This window comes from Sitodiplosis mosellana, unplaced genomic scaffold (assembly GCF_009176505.1).
Source record: "Sitodiplosis mosellana isolate CC-2019 unplaced genomic scaffold, AAFC_SMos_1.0 Smas_scaffold_2, whole genome shotgun sequence".
Classification (NCBI taxonomy): domain Eukaryota; kingdom Metazoa; phylum Arthropoda; class Insecta; order Diptera; family Cecidomyiidae; genus Sitodiplosis; species Sitodiplosis mosellana.
In genome coordinates this window covers 2,949,223-2,968,913 of record NW_022595245.1, presented here as the reverse complement: position 1 = coordinate 2,968,913, position 19,691 = coordinate 2,949,223, and the positions used below count along the sequence as shown (strand labels likewise).

At 36.0% G+C, this 19,691-nt stretch overlaps 3 protein-coding genes across 8 annotated transcripts in view; all 3 read right to left on the bottom strand.

The window, feature by feature from the left end:
• Positions 1 to 19,691, bottom strand: part of LOC129565273 (sister chromatid cohesion protein PDS5 homolog B-B) — a 132,788-nt gene that overhangs the window by 51,718 nt on the left and 61,379 nt on the right. The window lies entirely within an intron of this gene.
• LOC129565276 (protein artichoke-like) lies at positions 16 to 4,571 on the bottom strand. The gene is made up of 7 exons (XM_055439965.1): positions 3,639 to 4,571; positions 3,349 to 3,509; positions 3,113 to 3,261; positions 2,832 to 2,998; positions 2,207 to 2,763; positions 1,728 to 2,089; positions 16 to 1,634 (listed from the first exon to the last, which is right to left on the bottom strand). Exons 1-7 carry the CDS (start codon positions 3,920 to 3,922, stop codon positions 1,410 to 1,412), a joined length of 1,905 nt encoding a protein of 634 aa, XP_055295940.1. The 5' UTR covers positions 3,923 to 4,571; the 3' UTR covers positions 16 to 1,409.
• LOC129565280 (forkhead box protein fkh-2-like) lies at positions 9,537 to 19,506 on the bottom strand. 6 transcript variants are annotated; one of them, XM_055439972.1, is made up of 10 exons: positions 17,783 to 19,506; positions 17,559 to 17,632; positions 12,955 to 12,994; positions 12,349 to 12,646; positions 12,044 to 12,125; positions 11,411 to 11,603; positions 11,129 to 11,315; positions 10,870 to 11,009; positions 10,680 to 10,742; positions 9,537 to 10,473 (listed from the first exon to the last, which is right to left on the bottom strand). In XM_055439972.1, the coding sequence occupies exons 1-10, from the start codon at positions 17,787 to 17,789 to the stop codon at positions 10,346 to 10,348; spliced, it is 1,212 nt and encodes a 403-aa protein (XP_055295947.1). In that variant the 5' UTR covers positions 17,790 to 19,506; the 3' UTR covers positions 9,537 to 10,345. The 6 variants fall into 6 exon arrangements, with proteins under 6 accessions (XP_055295947.1, XP_055295946.1, XP_055295948.1 ...); XM_055439971.1 differs by having other exon boundaries at positions 10,870 to 11,027; positions 17,783 to 19,471; XM_055439973.1 differs by lacking the exons at positions 17,559 to 17,632; positions 17,783 to 19,506 and adding exons at positions 13,160 to 13,478; positions 13,654 to 14,455 and having other exon boundaries at positions 10,870 to 11,027.

Genomic DNA, 19,691 nt, shown 5'->3' with positions numbered 1-19,691 from the left:
TTTTTTATGCCATAGCATATATCTGGCGGATAAGTCAAACTCTGTTTGTGATATCGCCATAGTGAAGCTATTTCGGAAGTTATCTACCTATATTTATTCATACAAAATAACAGCATAATTTTACAACTTCTTTCAATAAAAAAGACTGGAAAATGTCTGAATCAATCACACCATCAGAAGCAACCATCTCGGAAGCAACGAAAATCACTGATGTAAACTTAGACTGTCTTGAGCATGTCATGAAATATTTGGAGCTTACTGATATTTTAAGTGTAGCTGAATCGAATAAGTATCTGAAGAAAGCAGCAGAAATGACGTTCATCATCAAGTATGGAAAGAAGAAAGTGTTAGTTCGTAGCTTACGTTTTTTATCGTGGCGCTTTAAGATTTCAAATGAATGTTTTCTGATCGAAGACTTCAAAGCAAGCTTGATTTTCCTAAGGAATTTCGGTCATAACATTTCGAAATTGACACTTTATAAATCGGTTGATCACAAATATTTCGATCACATAATGGCTTATGCATTTGAATATTGTGCTGAATCCTTGACAGAAATTGAAATAGATGGGTTAAAATATTTACCGGTGCAATGCTTCAAATCGAATCAACCATTTTTGAGCGTCACGACCGTATCAATCAGAAGTTTCATACAAGTGCCATTGAATTTCCTTCAAACATGCTTTCCCAATATGCGATATTTACGGGTCACACACGGCGAAGTGGATTTCAAATGTATTGAGCATCACTTTACGGGATTGGAATACCTTGAAATTGGTGGAACTAGAAGATTATTTGGAAATATACCAGAAGAAAATGTAGCATCTGCATTATGCTTAAATCCACAGTTGAAAAGTTTGACATTGAATTGGAATTTCGGCATGAAAGTTCTTCAAATAGCCGGAAAAAATCTGCAAAACTTAGAAAGGCTGCATATTACTTTGGATCACACAGATTTCTCCAATTTCAGTGAGGAGACGGTTCATTTTAAAAACGTGAAAAAACTTTGTATTAACTTGAGCAATTGGCGTGGAATTCCATTGCGTGAAATATCATTTGATCAGGTCGATGAGGTTGTATATGATGAATGTTCTGCCTACTACTGTAAGGCGAACTGTGACAAATTTTACAATTTTATCGGTAAGCTGAAGACAGTACAGAAGCTGATCGTAAAATCAAATTTTATCGGGAAAAGACTGGATCAATCAAAACTCCTAGATGCAGCGCCACTGTTGACGGAACTTGATCTTAGCAAGATTGCATTCAAAATTGACGACGCAATATCGGTTATTTCTGGTTTCAAGTTTCTGAAGAAATTTTCATTTGGCTACAATGATGAACTACATGATGTACCAGCGTATCTTGATGGATGGGACGTTTCCATGAGAGCAGATGATTCAAAGTGGAATGTTTTAAAGAATTCCCCCATTATGAAACCTTCGATTGTTTCTTTTATTTTCGCGTTCTCGACGCCATCGTCTGAACAAAACATAAACCATTCCGATAGATGATGAAATGAAAATAAGAATCAGTGCAGCTGTAAGCCAGAGGCCGAATCCTTGATTCCACCGGAGTTCATAGTCGTTTTCTTCTTCAGAATAGAGGTTACGATATGCTCCAAAACGTGCTTGCGGAATCTGTTTTGAGAATGAATGGTTTAACATTAAGACGGAAATGAGAGTTTTTTTTTAGCAATTATTGTCAAGCACATATGTATGTCGTTCAATTACCTCTGGTTTGCAAAATGCTTCCAAATGATTGAAATACCGCACCAAACGGTGACCCTTGAATAGTTCGGGTGACGCACATCGAAGATCGTATAAATAATGATGATTTTCTGGGTTTGCATAAAGCAATGGCACGAAATAATCAATCAGCCATTGTGAACTACACGTGCAATCTATTGGATTGCCCTGCAAATTTGCACCATGGTCCAATGCTGACCAATTCATCCAATTATGATCGATCACTTTCAAATTATTGTAACTCAGGTCTAAGCCACACAAATTCGACACTCGTTCGAATGTATTTTTTATTGTGTGCAACTTTGGATTGTGCGATATTATCAGTTCGATACAGCCGGATTTGGGTTCTGCAAAAAGACGAGTTAAATCGAAAATAAAGTTCAAACTGATTTGTACTAATGTTCATGGAAAGAAGGCAGGAGAAGAAGAAGAGTGACACAAAAAGGCCATAAAAATGCACAAACCAATTGAATTGAACACATTTGCATCGAATTCCGTCAGCATGGGAAGTTCGCTCAAGTCTAAAATATGAGCAGTAATTGTTGTGGTGAATTCGATGGTTTTAATTTGATTCCCCCTGAGTCTTAGCACTCTCAAAACAGGAGCTTGTGCACCCAAATACTGTGGTATACTTGAAAATTCATTGTACGAAGCATCAAACACTTCCAGTGCTGGATAATTTAATACTGATGGCAGCGAATTGATGCGATTCCTCGAAACATTGATGAATTTGAGTGACGAAAATTCAATTCGATTTTTACCGACAGCAACAGAATTAAAAATCTCCACCAATTCATTCTCTTGTAACTCCAATGTTAGCACATTTTTTGTCTGCTTCTCCATGGGCCAATATTTCAGTTTGTTTCGTGCAAAGGAAACGTGTTCAATACTGTCAGGCAATTTTAACGACAAGTCTTTCAAATTGTTTGATGACAAATCCAAAATTTGCAACGCTATAAGTTCCTGGAAGGCATTTTGTTCGATATTTCCCAAAACATTCGAAGAAATGTTCAAATAACGGCTGTAAAAAACGGAAAAAAAGAAATCAACAAGTAAATCGTGAATCATATTTGTTGCCGGGCAACTTACAGCGACGGATACGACGAAAATGTATTGGCCGTGACTACAGTCATTTTATTTCCAGACAATGTCAGACTCTTCAATCGTAAATATTTATTTTGATTCTTGTCACTAATGGCAAACAATAGATTATCCGCTGCATTCAATGTCTCAATTGATGGTGATGCATCGAGAATCTGAAAATGTTTGAAAAAAAAACACCAAAACTTGAAGATAAAAAACGCACGCAATCGAATGTTTTTCTTTCTTTCCGTTGTGCTCTGGAAGTAATCGTATGTACAATCAATTACCTCGTTCACTTTCAATATCGTTATCTGGTTATGACTCAGATCAAGCTCAATAATATGCTTACATCGCGATAAAATGCCTCCATCAAACTCAGATAGTGCATTCCGCGAAATGTTCAAGCGTTGCAGGGAAACCGTCGATTCGAATAATTCTGTGTACGAAGACATAAAGCAGGTCAGTTTACATTAATGCCGCTATGTGTTTTGAATGTATATATTTTTTTTCACGGAAAACATACCTGATGACAATTGTTCGATCTGATTGTTGGCTATCGAAATTGATGTCAAATTTTTGCAATATTCAAATGGATCACCCAGAATATGTGCGATCGCATTACTGTCCAAATTAATGGCGTTTAGAGTTGGTGTAAGAGATGGCTTTAAAGCACTACATAATACACTGAAATTCATAGAAATTGATTGTTAAAATGATTTTCATGTAACACGACAGAACACGAACCCAAAAAAAGTCTTCACTATTAACTTGATGAAAATGAAATTTAAAAAAAAATGAAGAGAAAAAAATTACTTGGACAAATATGTAAGTTTGAAATTGTTGAATCTCGCTGAAACGATGATATTCCTATTTGGCCATTGAATACTGTTCAAATCAAAACGCTGATGAGTTTCATTGACATTATTTTCAGTTGCATTACACGTAAAAAATTCCTCGACATCATCAGAACACACGGCTTTTGAGTCATTATTTGCCAGTTCACAATCGTTTGACGTACATACACAAATATCACAAATATCACCGCTAATGCACGAAATTACGGCGAACCAAATTACCACTGAATATAATTGACTCATTTTCTTGGGCTGAACATTAATCGATCGATTAACGTTTTTGGTTTTTTTTTTCAACTTTTTTATCTTCGGTCAACTTTGTATTTTATTCACTTTTGGCCCGTTTTTACACTTTGTTCAAGCTTTGTATAGCCCTTTTCTGGGATTTCTTGCTCTAAAACTAGTTAAAACCTCATTTTTTTCCTACTCTGATGTGAGTCTTCCTATTGTTCAAGCTAAACTGCTTTGGTTTTATGCGGATTTTCGCTGGATGATTACGAAATTCGACCTTATCTCACATTGGGTGTTTACAAATTTTATCACGGAATTACCGAAAACGCTCCATATGTGTGTTGCATTTGTGTAATTCTGTGTCTCTCTTTTGCTCGTTGCTACGTTAAACCTTGAAGCAAGATGTGACGATGCACAATCGTATTTTGTGTGTGTTATTGCTTTTGCTAATGTAAAGTTGGTGTTGTTCACAAATCGAGTGCTGTGAGCGCAATGTCGTTATTTCGTCACCGAATGTTCTATATCTAATCTCATAAGCAAACATTTCATGCGAAAAGATAATGAGCTCAAGTATTGATACCGTATGGTAGTTGTGTATTTGATATTATATATGGAGGGAAAAAAAGGACTGCGTTATCAGCAAATGCATTTTGTTAGTATTTTCACTGGCCGAAGGCAAATGTTTACACAGACAAACGTTGATAGAGATTGTACGTCTATGGTTTGTATCATTTTTTTATGGGTTCAGTAGTTTGTACTCGTCAAAAGTCAATAATGTGTCAAAGATCAGTGTGTCTTTTCGGGGCCTTTCCGGTTTGGTTCGCACTACTCTATCACATCAGGCAGTTGCATTTCGGATTGAGATCATAAATTCAAGCAATTAAGTAGAAAAAGAAGAATCGAAAATTGTGTATCATATTTCACGATACGTGATTCGGGAAACGGAACGACGTTCGTTCTAAACACGAACTCCAACTCCCTGATCCCATCCAACTTCGAATTGAATTACAATCTTTTATACAATAAAATCGTTTTTTCTCTGATTCTCCAATGAACGCGATCAATCTACCGCGATGCAAATTCGAGAATTGCGTCTAAGTTTAGAATTGGATCCGCAGATGCACTTTCTGTACAAAACGAATTTCTATTTCCACGGAACACAAGGATCAAATTCAATTCTGAGTATGGAAAAAATGAACACGAAAAATCATCGTTGGCGATGTGAAGTGACGAAATTGATGCGACGAACCGCCCAATTGGACATAGCGAGATATACTCAACGTGCATTCACAAGTTCTTTTATCATCTCGTCTATTTCCCGACACTTTTTGCTCTCACACATCTTCTTTTACAGTTTCCCAAACCCATTGTCGTTTATACCGGCAAAATTTAAAATGGATATGTGCAAATGCAACCGAATATCAGGTAAAATGTGCGAAAAAATAAATAAATAAATAAACAAATCCAATTAAACACGGTGACAAATGAAGTGACCAAATCAAATTGATATGAACTCGAATATGAAGAACCAATTACTTCTTCTTCTTATATCTTCAAATTTTGATGGTTTTCTAGAAGAAGAAAAACGTAGAACAAATGATCTTAATTGTAATAACTAACCCACCACTATGCCAATCTTCATATTTTTTCAATCTTCTTTTTTTTCTTGTTTCTATTTATTTAAAAAATGATTAAAATTTCATTTAAAAAAAAATCTTGAAAAAATCAAAAATATGAAGAAAAAACCTAGTTAAAACCGGAACAAATCACGAAACGGAACCTAATCACCAAACGCATTCAAAAAAGAGCACTTCCATTGATCGATGAACCAATTTGTTTACACTGAAATTGAGAAATGGATTTGAAATGCTGACGTTGAATTGAAAAAGTAGTAGTGCGCATCACGACAATCGCTCATGTTAGGTTTCAAGTTGCATTTGATACAGATGAACGTAAACAAAAGCGAGAGAAGTAAAAATCAAATGCAAAATATGAGTTGAGTTGAGTATGTATATATGAAAATAGAGAATATGTAAATCGGAACCGCTACGACCACGACTGAGTTATAAAATCGTTCGAAGCGACTAATGAGCGTATTTGCGCGCTGCGATGTGAATGGATGTGGGAGGGAGAGAGGAGAAGAAATTAATGCAAATGGTACGTGATTTTTCATTGTCTTTAAAAATAGCGTATAAGCAATGTTTTGTTGATGCACCGGATAGCCATAAAGCAGCCGTAACAGTAGCAGTAGCTCACAGTATAAAATTCCCACTTTTTATTTCGATTTTTTGCTTTTTTTCTCGCCTTTTTTTGTTGTTCGCAATTTCATTTCGTTTGGTTTTCACTTGCTTCATCTTTATTTTTGCGTCACTACTTCTGGCATTGGATTTGCGCGAGTCCCAATTGAGTTAGTTATGTGGTTTTGTTCAAAGTTTGTTCGCCATCCAAAGTTCCACAATCGATGAAAAAAAAATTGAATGAGTCGATTCCATATGCCGGCATTTCTCCATTCGGACAGTTTTGTTTCTTTCTTCTGGCTATAAATAAGATGGGCAATAAAATGCAGGAAAAGAGAACGAGCGAGCAAGCGAAAAAAAGGCAAACAAAGAAAAATCCCAGTCACTCGAGCCACCTCGTACACAAATTGTGAGATCTCCGCGCGCAGTCCATAGTATGTTAAATGAATATTTTTATTTGCGCAATTTTCGATCCAAACGGCCATATTTTCGCGGCTTTGGAATGCAAAAATAAATAACAAAAGTGCAGAACGACTCAGCGATGGAGGCAGAGTAAGACACAGCCAACGATTCGAAATTATTATTTCCATATATTCCTAACAGGCAATGCATAATTGTTTTATTTTATTGCTCTTAATTGAATTCGTCAAACGTAATTTACAGTTTTGACTGCCATTCGGTCCCATACTCCTCCTGCTAGTACCACATTCAATCAAACGAAACGAACTACTTCTCTCTGTTGAACTGATGTTTTCATTTGCTATTTCACTAGCGTTTCGAAATTTTATGCTTTTTTTATGGGTTTCCCATATTACCAATCGCTTTTTTTTTCTCTTCTTCTGCCAATCGTTCCGTTATTTTCAAGTAGTCAATGAAAATGGTTTCTCATTAACCCAAAGCGCCAAAGATTCGCCAATTTGTTTTTTTTTCTCGTCAAGGTGTTATTTGTCACAAAATGCACAGTTTCTACCAATGAAAATTTGATTTGTTTGAATGTTGATTCCTGTTTATTTATTTTTTTCTCGCCGAAAATTTGTAAATAAATTTGTGCCGCCGGAATGAATCTTCCCGTTGATTGTATTTATATGAGATGTGACAACGTGTGCACACAGGACATAGATCATTGAGGTCGTAAAATATTCGTTGCAAGTGTGACCGCAATCTTGACGGACAACACTGGCAAATAACAATCTTCTGAGTGAAGCGATTGTGTAAGGTTAAACGTCATGTCACCGAATTTCCTTCCACTTTTATTTATTTTCTTCTTCTTCCTTCTGATTCTTTTCAGCGAATTTGTTGACACTTTGCTCTTTATTTTGTAATATTGTCACGATGTTTTTTTTAGTTTGGTTTATTTTGTTTTCCTGGTGTATTTACAAACATATGTCTAGCATGTGAATTCTTAGACTTCGATTACGACATTTCGGGTATACCCAGTTGTAGAGGTATATCAATGACACATTGGGAAGAAATAATTAGAAAGAAATTTGGCAAACCAAACAAAGTGGAATAGATACGGACGTGAGAGAAAAAAAACAGTTCCTGATATGAGCATCCAATTTGTAGCTAATCGCTCGTTCTTGTTGTGAATGGGCAAATTACGAAGAAGTGCGTGTATTCGAATGGCTTTGAAGTGCAGCTCTGCTAACTCTGGTGAGTGAAAAAAAAGTCAAAAACGTTTGAAATGATCTCAACAATGACATTGATTGCAATAAAATCACAACTTTTTTCCATAGTATAAAAGTGATAATGGAAAATTAAGTATTAAAAAAGATACTTTTGATTAAGAATATCCATGCTGAATCTGAAAAGACAGCGATAAAGAGAGAACATGGATTCAAAATTACAAAATATTGCTTTGATATGCCTATCAACTGTATATCCATTGCATGTAAGTGGATTTTCCTGCAGGAATATCGATCGACACAAGAGATCGCAACAACGACGTTCCATCAACAAGACGATATCGGATCTCGCCGCCGGAAAGCCGAAAAAAAATCGATTGTGTTTTGTCACATTGACATGTTTCTGTTCCACTGAAATCTCATGTGATCCGCCGCTGTTGCTGCTGCTGCTGTGTTTACATCCGCAAAGTGTCGCATGTGAGGCTCGTGATGTGTTTGTTGTTGGATGTATATTTCATCTAATTCAAATGTTTTGATTTTCCGACTATTTGTAAATATGGTGTTATTTTGTTTTGTAAATATTTTGAACGTGTTTATTCCACAGACTTACATAGTAAATTATAGCTCGGAAATTGTTTACTATTTTATACACATTATTATGTTAAATGGTTGCAAATTCGATGGTCCACAACATTTCGAATTCATTGAAAATGACCGTGGCGTTTTTTTTCCTTTTAAATGTGATCCGTGCGATTTAAAATTCCGACGACAAATCTCGATCGTAGTCCAAGCGACGTGCATCCATGCCATTAATTTTTTTTTTATTGTTGCCGGTGAAAGATATTTTATCAAACGAAAGTCAACACGTTTTCAGACACTAAAAGTAGAACAGTGCTTTTTTGTCGTTGTTCGGTTTTTGTGAAGAATTCGAATCAATGACGAAAATAGAATTTTTTTTCTATCTCAAAAACCGGTGACAGAGAAAATTAGAGATTTAGAAATGGCTAGGCCAGAGAGGTTAAGTGCTCATGTTTAGCGCCTTTTTAATTTTGAAATGCACAATTCAAACGAAGCACTGAATTCGGTAATTTATAGCCCCAACTGACGAGACAACGAAGTGAGAGGGCCGCGGAACAAATGAAATATACCAAAGACATTTAGTAGAACACAAACAACACTGGAATACACAACACCTACATAGATAGAGAAACATTTGCAAAGGCAATCGTCGGTTTCGTATAAGTGACAGAGAAAAATCACTATGAAACAAGGAGGATTGAAATTTGATGCGTATTTATACCCATTTTAAAACGTCCATTGGGAATCAATTCACAGATTGCTCTTTTAATCATATTACCCATCTTGGCTATGGAGTCTCGTTGGAATAGCTAGTGATAACTATTCATTGAAACATGCATTTCTCAAGCTGTTGACAAATTTTCCCTACTTTCTTCATGCGGAAACAGCCAAAACGGAAGCGATTTGTTGCTGTTCTTGTGGTAATTTTCAATCGATGACACTGATTTGTGTTCACTTTGGAAACAAGTCCCGGAGGAATTTAATGATTACAAACCTTAAAACGGCAACATATTTGAATGACAAAAAGACTCATTCATTTTGATGACGAAAAATTTTTGCAACTGAAATTGAAAAGGAAAATGTTCTTTGAAGGCAGAAATGAAATCTTAGGAGTAAAAATCTGTGTGAAATGAGAGTAAAAGAAAATGTCGAAACAAAAAGAAATCAAAAGAAAAAATGTCATGATTTACGTCTTTGGTTCACACCAAAGTGGATATTTAAACATATTTATTTGGTTTTTCATTTGATTTGTAATCAGAGTAGTTCTTGTATAATCCTTGCACATGCCTCTTAGGTTCGAATAAAGTTTAAAATTATCCTAATACATGGTTATTTGTTTGAAATATGATCGTTTGTTTGTTTTTTTTTCTAATGGAAAAAATTCGCTAGCAGTAATCTAGTGTCTAATTTATCGATATCGTCTTTGATGAATACCGACGGCAGTTCATCAACTTGTATACTTAAACACCAAAACATTTTGGTTTCAATTAATATGCATTGTTTTTCTTCTCATCAAATTTGATTTGTGATTAGTCTACTCTTGACAAAATTCTTTTTTTGTAGAGACAAAAGTACTAAATGGCTTCCATAATTCTATAAAATCGATGAAAAGATTCAATTTAACAGTAAATTAAATTTACGTTTTTTTTCTTTGCTTAACACTATTAAATACGCCGTTAAATGACAAACGATACAGAGAGAACAAAAAAGAATAAGAACAGAAAGAAATAAATAAAATGAGAGTCGGATTTGAATAATCACGAGAATTGGCCTTAAACTTAGTTTTCTTCATTGATCAGATAAGTTAATTGTTCGTGCTGTGTTGCCTTATACTACTATGCTGTAAGTGATATAATGCTATTTCTCCAAAATTCAAATGCTCCTGCACATTTGCTTTTGCGAGAGATCCGTTTGTTTTTTCGCTTGAATTAGAAATATCAAAAGATTGTTCATTTAACTGAATATCGGAAATGGTGCAAGCGCCGGAAGGGTCTCTATGGCTGAGAGGAATGCGGCACTGGTGACATGTAACGCTGCTGAATCGAATACGGGCTGGACACCGATGACTGCGTTGACGTAACATTCAGTTGACCATGCTCTTCTTTCACCATCGGGAGACCAACTTTAATGGGAAAAAATGAAGATATTTTTTTGTTAAAGTCACATCTCGTTCGAATTAATGGGTTTTTAAAAGGGAATGAATGGATTTTGAAGGAGAATGAATAGATTTTTTCGAAAAATTATTCAAGTTTGACAAACAAGAGTTGATTCATTATTTTTTTTATTTCTCATTTCAAAACCAAAATAAATGAAAATAGTTCAACTTACTCGCTGAATCATATGAATATGGATATTCAAGACGGCGCGTTGTCGGTGATGTGCTACCTGAAACTGATTGAAGAAAAAACATGTAGAAATTTTCGAAATATCACACCAAATGAATTTGATTCAGAATTTCTGTTTTTTTTTTGTAAAAGGTTGAAATGGATATAAAAAAACGAATCCAGTTCAAACTCACCGATATTGTTTGACAGTGATGGGAAACTGTTGATCGATTGCACTGCTGATGGAATCTGTGATCCATAACCGAAGCTGTTTCGCGACGGGCATGACTGGTAAGCATTCATCGATTGTGGACTCAACCATTGCGATGTCAAACTGCAATTAAAATTTGCGCTAAAATTAAACGATTTACGTTGAAATGAAGTACAGTGCTTTTGCTGGGATGTTTTTTCTATTTTGGTTTCAAATTACTGTAGAAAATAAAGATTACTCACGCTGGATCTGGATAGCTGTAGCGATACGATGGATTTGCGTACATGCGAGCGGTCGTTGAATAATTTGGATTGTACGGTGATTCATAGAGTCGTGAAATATGAGCGGCTGAGGTGCGATTGTACGTGCGTTTCATTCGTCGACGACGACGGAAGTTACCGTTCTCGAACATCTCCTCGTAGTGAGCGTCTGTTTGAAAAAAGAGCCGCAACACAACAAAAAGAGGAAAAAAAACGGACATTTAATAACGATCACATTAAATAACATGTGAATTGTACACTTACGACTGCTGAGTGTCCAATAATTGCCCTTTCTTTCACCGCCACCGTCGCGAGCGACTTTTATGAAGCATTCGTTTAAGCTGAGATTGTGACGGATCGAATTTTGCCAACCTTTTTTGTTCTTCTCGAAATATGGGAAATTTGTCGTAATGTACGCGTAGATCTCACTCAATGTAGCCCGTCGCTGTGGTGAATTCTGTGTTCGGAGCAAAAATTAACGATCGGTTTATTTATTTAAGTTGTTATTTTATAATGAAAATCAGTTAATGAGAACATGAAATTGCATTAATTTTCTCATCGAGAATGTTAAGAAGCTTCAATAGATGAGACTTAATTAAAATCCTAAAGATAAACTAAATTAAAATCTTCTATTCGGAGTCGAACCCGAGGCAAAGACAACAGAAAAAGCATTTAAACAGCCGGCTAAAATCTACGAAGCGCAAACGATATTGAGACGATCAACAATGAGATATGAAACGTGCTCAAAAGTTTCATGTCAGCAGATTACACGATCTTGAAACCATTGAGTATGTTCCATACAACTTGTACATGCATTCAAATCCAATTGGCAATAAAAACAATAAACACAGAAAAAAAACGTGCAAAAAACGCTAACGAACAAATGAAATAAAGTACCTCAATCGCCATTGCAATCAGCGCAACGTAGCTGTATGGTGGCTTTTCATTGGTGTTGCTTCTTTTTGATGAGTTGACCAAGCTGCAGGAGAAAATGAAATGATTTACGTTTAGAAACACCAAATTTGTTCAAATCTTTACTGTAGGTGTAACTGAGCTATTTCGATTTTTTTCAAATATATGATAAAAATGAATGAATCGCAAAAGTGAACAAAAAACGAGATGAAAATAGAATTTATGAACAAAAAAATTTGAATTAAATCATTTTTAATCAAAAAAAAATCTGAATTCAAACTCAAAATTACCTGGATGAGTCCTGTTCATCGACCGTCAAATTGCTGCTTGGTGGCGATTGGTTTTCTGTTTTGATGCCATGACTCAGATGATTGTTATTCATCTGATTGTTGTTGTTGTTATTGTGTTGGCCTGTATTTTCAGCGCTGCTCTGGCAATGTGCAGGTGTCGAACTGTGATTTTCACTGGTTGGCATGAGATTCAATGAATCAATGTGCGCCGTCGATGTGGAAACGGCCGTGATGTTCAGATCTGTGTACCGATTTTCGGTCATGTACGCGGAATATGGTGACTTGAAAATTTCGCATGCTATTTTGAAATGAGAAATCGAAAAAATCGAAAAAATTTGCAACAAATTAATAAATAAAAATTTCCAATAAAAAGTTAGAGCCATTGTTTCAGTTTAAAAAAATATGCATTTATATGGAAAGTGTTCTAATTTAAAAGCCCTAGTTTCAAGCAATTGACACGATTTTTTTTTGGGCTCACGTTTTGCTGACTTTGCGAAACATATGGATATGGAGAAACGAAGGTTTTCGACTTTTTGTAGGAAACAAAAATCAAAATATGACTCACTGAATACAAACAATTTGCGGAATATAGAAACAGGTACTTACCACGATCGAGATATGGTTCTGGCTTGAATCGGCTCATGGTCTGCAAAATACAAAACAAAACAAAATTAAAAAATCGTCAATTTCAATGAAAGTATTTTTCTTGGGGATCCCAAGTTGGGGTGAATTATTCAATAAATTTACACAAACATAAATCGAAAATTGTCAACCACTGATTCTTGATCCGTCTCAAATATATATGACCTACTTTTGAATTCGAGTAAAATCGCGAAATTGATCTTTGACTGTAATGCACACTGTAATGCACACTCCAACTACTGTGAAGCGGTGTCTACGTCCTGAGCCGTTTATCGAATTTCAATTGGCTCAATTCGGTAAACTGAACAAACACGCATAAACGAACGTATTATAACAGTAATAATCAAAACTTTCAACAAGCGACCGTTTTCATTCTCCGTTCATTAGCGCGATATGATTTCATCAACGGTTTTTTTATGCAATTCATATCGTCCATAAGTCGTAGGCACGATCAATTTACTGTGTATTATCTTGTCGGCTAATCGGTGCTGATGTGAAAACAATAATAAGAAAAAAGTGAAACGATATCATTTTGTTGCATTCAAATTGAAATGAGAGATCGTATTTGGTTTGTTTAAACAATAAAACGGCAAAGAGCGTTGTGCCCTGACACTGCGTTTTATTTTGGAGTCAACGTCACCGTAAGAATGCATCGACACTTACAGACACACGCTGTTTATCAATTCGCAAAAGGAAAATATTGCATTTTCTCCGGTGTTCTTTTGCTCAGCTTTGTTTATGCTCACACTCAATTCGATCAATTTCGATAAGAAGCCCATTGATTTGCACTGTTATGAAATTCAACGCTATGGTTCCATTCGATGAAGTCAATACACTCATTAATAATTTGAAAAACATAAAATTTGTCACAACAACAAGAAAGTCCACGCTCGCACACACTCCTTTTTGTTTCAAACAACAATGAAAAACGACAGATTTCTATTGACCACGAAAAAGACTGAATTTTGTTTGTTTTGTTTGATGAAGCCACAGTTTGTGGTGGTGAGCAAATCGAATTGTACGCGCGACACAAACGTTTTGAATGAATGACGGTGACTGTTTGTTGTATCCAAAATAAATGCTAAATTTAAAAACCGATGAACATTTCTCCTTTTTTTGCTTCTTCTGATTACATTCGGGAAATGCGAACGTACGCACACACACACACACAATCCTGAAGTCTAAACTATCGCCACGTTCGTTCTTGCGTATCTGATACTTTTCTTCTTTTTTTCCTTCTGTTTTATTGCTTTATTTACATCACGAGAACGAATGAATGAGCAAAAAAAAATCGTCAATCAAATTAAATCACACTGCAGACGGATGGTTGTTTGTATGTTGTTTAAACTGAAGAAAATTATTGCAAATTCCGTGTGTCAAATCCTCGAATTAACAGAAAACAAGAAAGAGAGAAAAACCACACGGAAAAAATGACAGACGCCAAAAAAACGAGATTATCAGCAGATTTGTGTGTAGCGAGTGATAATAATACAAACAAACCCAAAGTAGTTTACATTGACAAAAGCACGTTCGAACAGAATCATGAATAAAAGCGAGAAAAATTGGTTTTAAATCAAAATATTATTTCTTTAAGTGAAAACAAAAATTGACTAGAATTCCGGCAGAGGAAAACCACAGCGACTGTATTGCACTTGACTGAATTGCAAACTGTCGAAAATGTAAGTGGCAAGTGTTCGCCTTAGAATGGAAAAATTGCTGATGCTTTGCTTAGTTCAAAAATAAATCATCAATAAAATTGACTGAATGTCGAAGTGAATTCAGATTGAATAAACTGCAAATTGTGAACAAATTTGCTGGTGGAAAAAAAAAATCGGACCGGTTGCAAAATTGCACATGCAATTCCATGCGATTGGACGCAAAATGTGGCAGCGAGAGGCGGAAAAAAAATTGCCAAACGATGCAAAATACCTTTTAAAATCGGTATGCATATTCGTTCGATGTGGAGTTTGATTACGTGCATAAATTCATGCATTCTCTCTCTATAGCACGTTTATTATAAATTAATTTGCAATTTGTGCATTATTCGTTTTAGCGATATCAGTCGAAGGGCCTGTGCCGTTCTGCGCCGCACCGCATTCGATTATATTTGTTTGTATTATATCTCGCTGTACGTGTGATTATGCGTCGTGGATATGACTATATGGTACACACTGCAAATGCTCGATGTAATTACACTGTTTTGACTGCGACACACAGCCCATCACATGGATTGCAATATGCACAATATATAATGACCACCAGATGAATTTATATTATTTCATTGTTTCGCTCTTTTTTCTCGCTTCATTTCATGTGACACTTGATAAGTGGTTTTTTGTTTTCTTCGCTGTCAAAAGCGCGTCATAAATGGCAATGCGCTGGGGAACAGTAGAAAAAAAACGCGGCACTATTGTATTCAATTGAAATACGATAAGAAGGTCGAAAAGTGTTGCATAAATGGAACCCCCAGAAAGAGAGTGCTTCGCTCGTTTGGAACACACATGATTTTGCCCATAATCGCGGCTTGCGCCGTCACTGCCTTCGTCGTTGACAACGATTAACTATTCTATTCGATGAAAATTCGTAGGACTATCGTCGTACTTTTTTTCAAACTGTTGCCGTCGTCGTCGTAATCAGCCAATGCATATGGGAAGAAAATGGCTGGCCGCGTAATCGACCGATTTCAAAATCGCTGCCGCATTCAAATCAACCGAACTGTTGATGTGTGTGTGTGTGTGTGTGTGTGTGTGTGTATGAACAAAAATAAAATATCATTTGAGATTTGGCCTTCTTTTCTGTGCTAATGATAAGCCCGCGTTTCTCTCGATTAAACGAGATACACACCGAGCTTAAACTCACACATGCTGATAGCAAGAGAAAAACGATCGAGAGAAAGAGAGAAAAAGAGAGAGAGAGAAGAAATTGGAAAGAAAAACGATCAGACGAAATGGTTGTAAATGTGAAGAAAGCGAAAAAAAGAATCGGCCTTTAGAGAATACACCGCATTTCGATCGAGCAAAAGAAATGAAATTTCGGTGAACGCAGCCAGCTGTTCTTAATATATCACTTGATCGCTGGATGCACAAATTATCATGACACACCAGACAAAAGTGTCACTAGGTGTGCGCAGCGCGCACACACACATACACATACACTTAAGCAACAAACAGCAACGAAAAAAAAATCGACGAAAATTCGGAAAAACTCCCGCACTCACGAGCTGAAAATCACAAGCACGACATTTATACAATGGGATTTGTGTGTTCGGGTTTTTTGGCTGTGTCAAAAATGGCACCGATTTCATTGAAAAAAAGGTTTTTAATCCCCGGCCTACACCTACACACGCAGCTCGGTGTGCATATCAGCCCAACAGTTGTGTTGAACGTGTACGTGCGTTGTATGCGTCTCATTGCCATCGAATTAATTTACACCAATTTATTATAATACGTAATACAGAAACCGAATGACGAAAATTGTCTGCGTGCACAAAAAAGAACCGAACGAAGAAAAAAGAATCGAAAAACCATCCATTGCCGTGACTTTCTACGAATCGATGACTTTTCGTTAAAAACATATTTTGTTCGGTAAATTTACCTAATGGCAAATTGAGACTGTCAGTTTTGGGTTGGGTAAATTCGTCTTCTTGAAAAACTCTCCTTTCGAGAGAAGCAAAAATTCTGCTTGAAAAATATGAATTTTTCGCACTTGATCGAATTTTTGGCAAAAAAAATTCCAATTTAAATTCTTGCTTGAATTTTGCACATAAACCTTTCTGTTCGCATTCGTCAATAACTCATCCAGTTTATAAAGAAATTTGATGGGAAATTCTATTCGAAATTAGATGAAAATGATTCATAATTCTCTTTTGAGATCAGGCTCGACTTTGATCATAAAAATATGGCGAATATAATCGAACATCATATGCACTGACTTTTATTAGGATTTAGATGAACTGATGCGACACTCTTTTGTAAACAAAAATTCAGAGAAAAAAAGCGACAAAGAGAGAGAAAGAAAAAAGGCGTTCATTTCATTTTCAAACACACATTGCCGTAAGGGCAATGGTAATTTTCGGCTGATTTATGGCCACTGAACTAGTTTATTTATATGTTTTTCTAATTGATACAATATTATGAAGACACACCAAACAACACCATCAGCAACAACAACAACAACAATGTAATCACGTCGAAAGAGTCGGCTAGTCTATTAGCTATTTCGTCGTTTGCTACTTAGCGGCATTTAAATTTATGTTTTTTTCCCAAATGAATTATTGGTCTGAGACATTGAATTTTAATAGATTAAAAACATATACGTTGAAAAACGCTGATATCGTTGCCGTGACACTTGCACACCAGATTTTTTTATCTCATTTTCGACATATTCCAATTAGATCGGAATAGAAGATGAGGACGGGCAAAAAACAAACGAAGTGAAAAGAATTATGGGAAAAAATGATGTGACGAGTAAACAGTGGTTGATATTTTTCAATTTTTGAGTCGATGACAAATCGAAGCGTGACAAAAAAGAAATGAGCAAAATGACTTTTAGACAAAGTGTCAACTTACCGAGTGCAATTGCTTTGTATCGGCGTAAATGCTGATTGGCTGCAAACCATCGCCAAGTTCCAAGTTCGTTAACACTGTGCGTACGAAAAGTAGCAAAAAGGTAGGTCAATTGAAATTCATTCGTTTCATATATTTTGTACAGTGCATTGTAAATTGCAAATGTAATTATAGCTTCGTGGGGCATTTCCCGTCGGCGAATCAAAATCAGTACTCAATTTACTTACTTTTCATGAATTTGTCGGCTACAAACACTACTCTTGTAGGATTAGATGGTGGTCAATTTCTTAATTGACTCAAATGCACACCGCACTTTGATGACACACAAGATGGGTGTGATGATGATTGTTTGCCTCTGCGTATGTGTGTGTTCTTAACAGGATAAAGCACGATCACACCGACTTTTGTTTTTATTTCGTGTGGTTATAATAATGTCTCGCGTTTTGTTCTTCTTTTTTTTCCACTGAAATCGCTTGATTAATTGCTGTTTATCTGCGACTGTAACTTGTTTCACCTCAACTCAATAATTCAGTCGAATTTTTGACTAAAATTTTAATAACCATCAAACACAAATCACTGTCACCGAAATTTCTTCGTTTTTTTTCGTATTTCAACGAATTGAGACGCGATTTCGTTTTGGTTGTTTGTAAAGAGTTGCTGCTTTATGATAAAGTTTTTGTGTGTGTCTTGAACGAGATTCAGTGATTGGAGCGTATTTTTACTAAGTTATTGTGCTGAGAGTGCGGAAAAAACGTGCATATTCGATTAAAATAGTGTAAACATATATTGATGCGGTTCAAGTGTTGATTATGTCTCTCTGCTTGTGATTTGTGAATGCCACTTTTGATTTGCTGTTTTTTCCGTTGCCCAAACGAAGATGATAGCGTTTTATACGTGTGACACTCTGATAGCTGTGTGTTTTTTTTTTAAATATATTTTTGGCTATATCTCTGCTCAATATGTGAGTGTTTTTTTTCTCTTTTTCTATTCGTGTCCTTTGCAAATTAATCGAAAATAAATTGTGTACGCGATAATATATTTATTCTGGCCGATCACATCGCTTATGTGCTGTCGTCACAAATTTATTCGTTTCAATCAACAAGAGCCGTTATTCGACTATGCCTGTTCGCTCTTTCACACACGGATTCAAAATACGTTTTTTCGCTGTTTTTTTTCTCTGTTCAAACGATTTGTATTGAACGCTTTGAGATTTTTTTCCCGCTTCTATCGACGCTATGTGACTCCTCTCTCGCTCTCTTACGATGCTACGAACTATCTCTATTTTCTGTTCGTTCAATCTAACTTGCGTACTATTTACTAGAAATTCATTCGCCTTTTTGTCGAACGATTCAATTGATAACCAGGCTCTTTTTTACACAAATATTTTATGCGTACGAAGTTAATTTGTTTACAAATGAGATGATAATCTCGCGCTCAAATAATAACACGGTCAATTCCGGTTGAGAAAAAACAGCGATTCGATTAAAAAATTTGCCTCTAAATACACACAACTAACTTGAAATTTTATTGTTATTTGTCGTTATTTTGATTTTGATTTTCGGCGTCTCTATTCACTCAACGGATTTATTCGACACGGGTTGAAGATTTGGTTTCTCAAAATAATAACATTTCCAATTGCGAAAATATGAACGCTGAACTGTTTTGGGTTGTTGCTCTCACTCTGTCGATGCTCACAGCAAATGCAACGAGATGTTTATTGTTTGAAAATCGCTCCGTAACTAAACAGTTTGTTGTTTCTCACAAAGTTGATAAATTTCAAATGTGACACGGTTGCTGTTCCTTGTTGTGAACGATCAGTACGGTTGGCTCGGTTTTGATGCGCGTTTACGTGTCCATACACACTCAGACACATCGGCAACGACTGTGTGTTGTGACTCGGCTGTGCACAAAGCAATGCGGAATATACACGAACCGACTCTCGATCACACCCGCTTTTACAGTTGGTACACAGCGCTTATATTCATTCAACAACATGAAAACCGTTATGGTTGTGTGTTTTCGGTTGCCTCTTCGCTGTGTGTGACTGTGACTGTGATGGTGATGCCGTTTTTACTTTGCATATACGCACAATAAACAACGACCAAAACAGCAAGATATGATTGTGAAGCGATTGAA

What these genes read in the sequence shown, in the direction of transcription:
- LOC129565276 (XM_055439965.1), bottom strand. Translation starts at nt 3,922, where the DNA reads ATGAGTCAATTATATTCAGTGGTAATTTGGTTCGCCGTAATTTCGTGC. An exon ending in GATCGAACAATTGTCATCAG is followed by an intron (nt 3,262 to 3,348) that starts GTATGTTTTCCG and finishes CTTCGTACACAG; the next exon opens with AATTATTCGAATCGACGGTT. An exon ending in CGATATTGAAAGTGAACGAG is followed by an intron (nt 2,999 to 3,112) that starts GTAATTGATTGT and finishes AAACATTTTCAG; the next exon opens with ATTCTCGATGCATCACCATC.
- LOC129565280 (XM_055439971.1), bottom strand. An exon ending in GATGAACAGGACTCATCCAG is followed by an intron (nt 12,126 to 12,348) that starts GTAATTTTGAGT and finishes TTTCTCCTGCAG; the next exon opens with CTTGGTCAACTCATCAAAAA. An exon ending in TGATTGCAATGGCGATTGAG is followed by an intron (nt 11,604 to 12,043) that starts GTACTTTATTTC and finishes CTCCGAACACAG; the next exon opens with AATTCACCACAGCGACGGGC.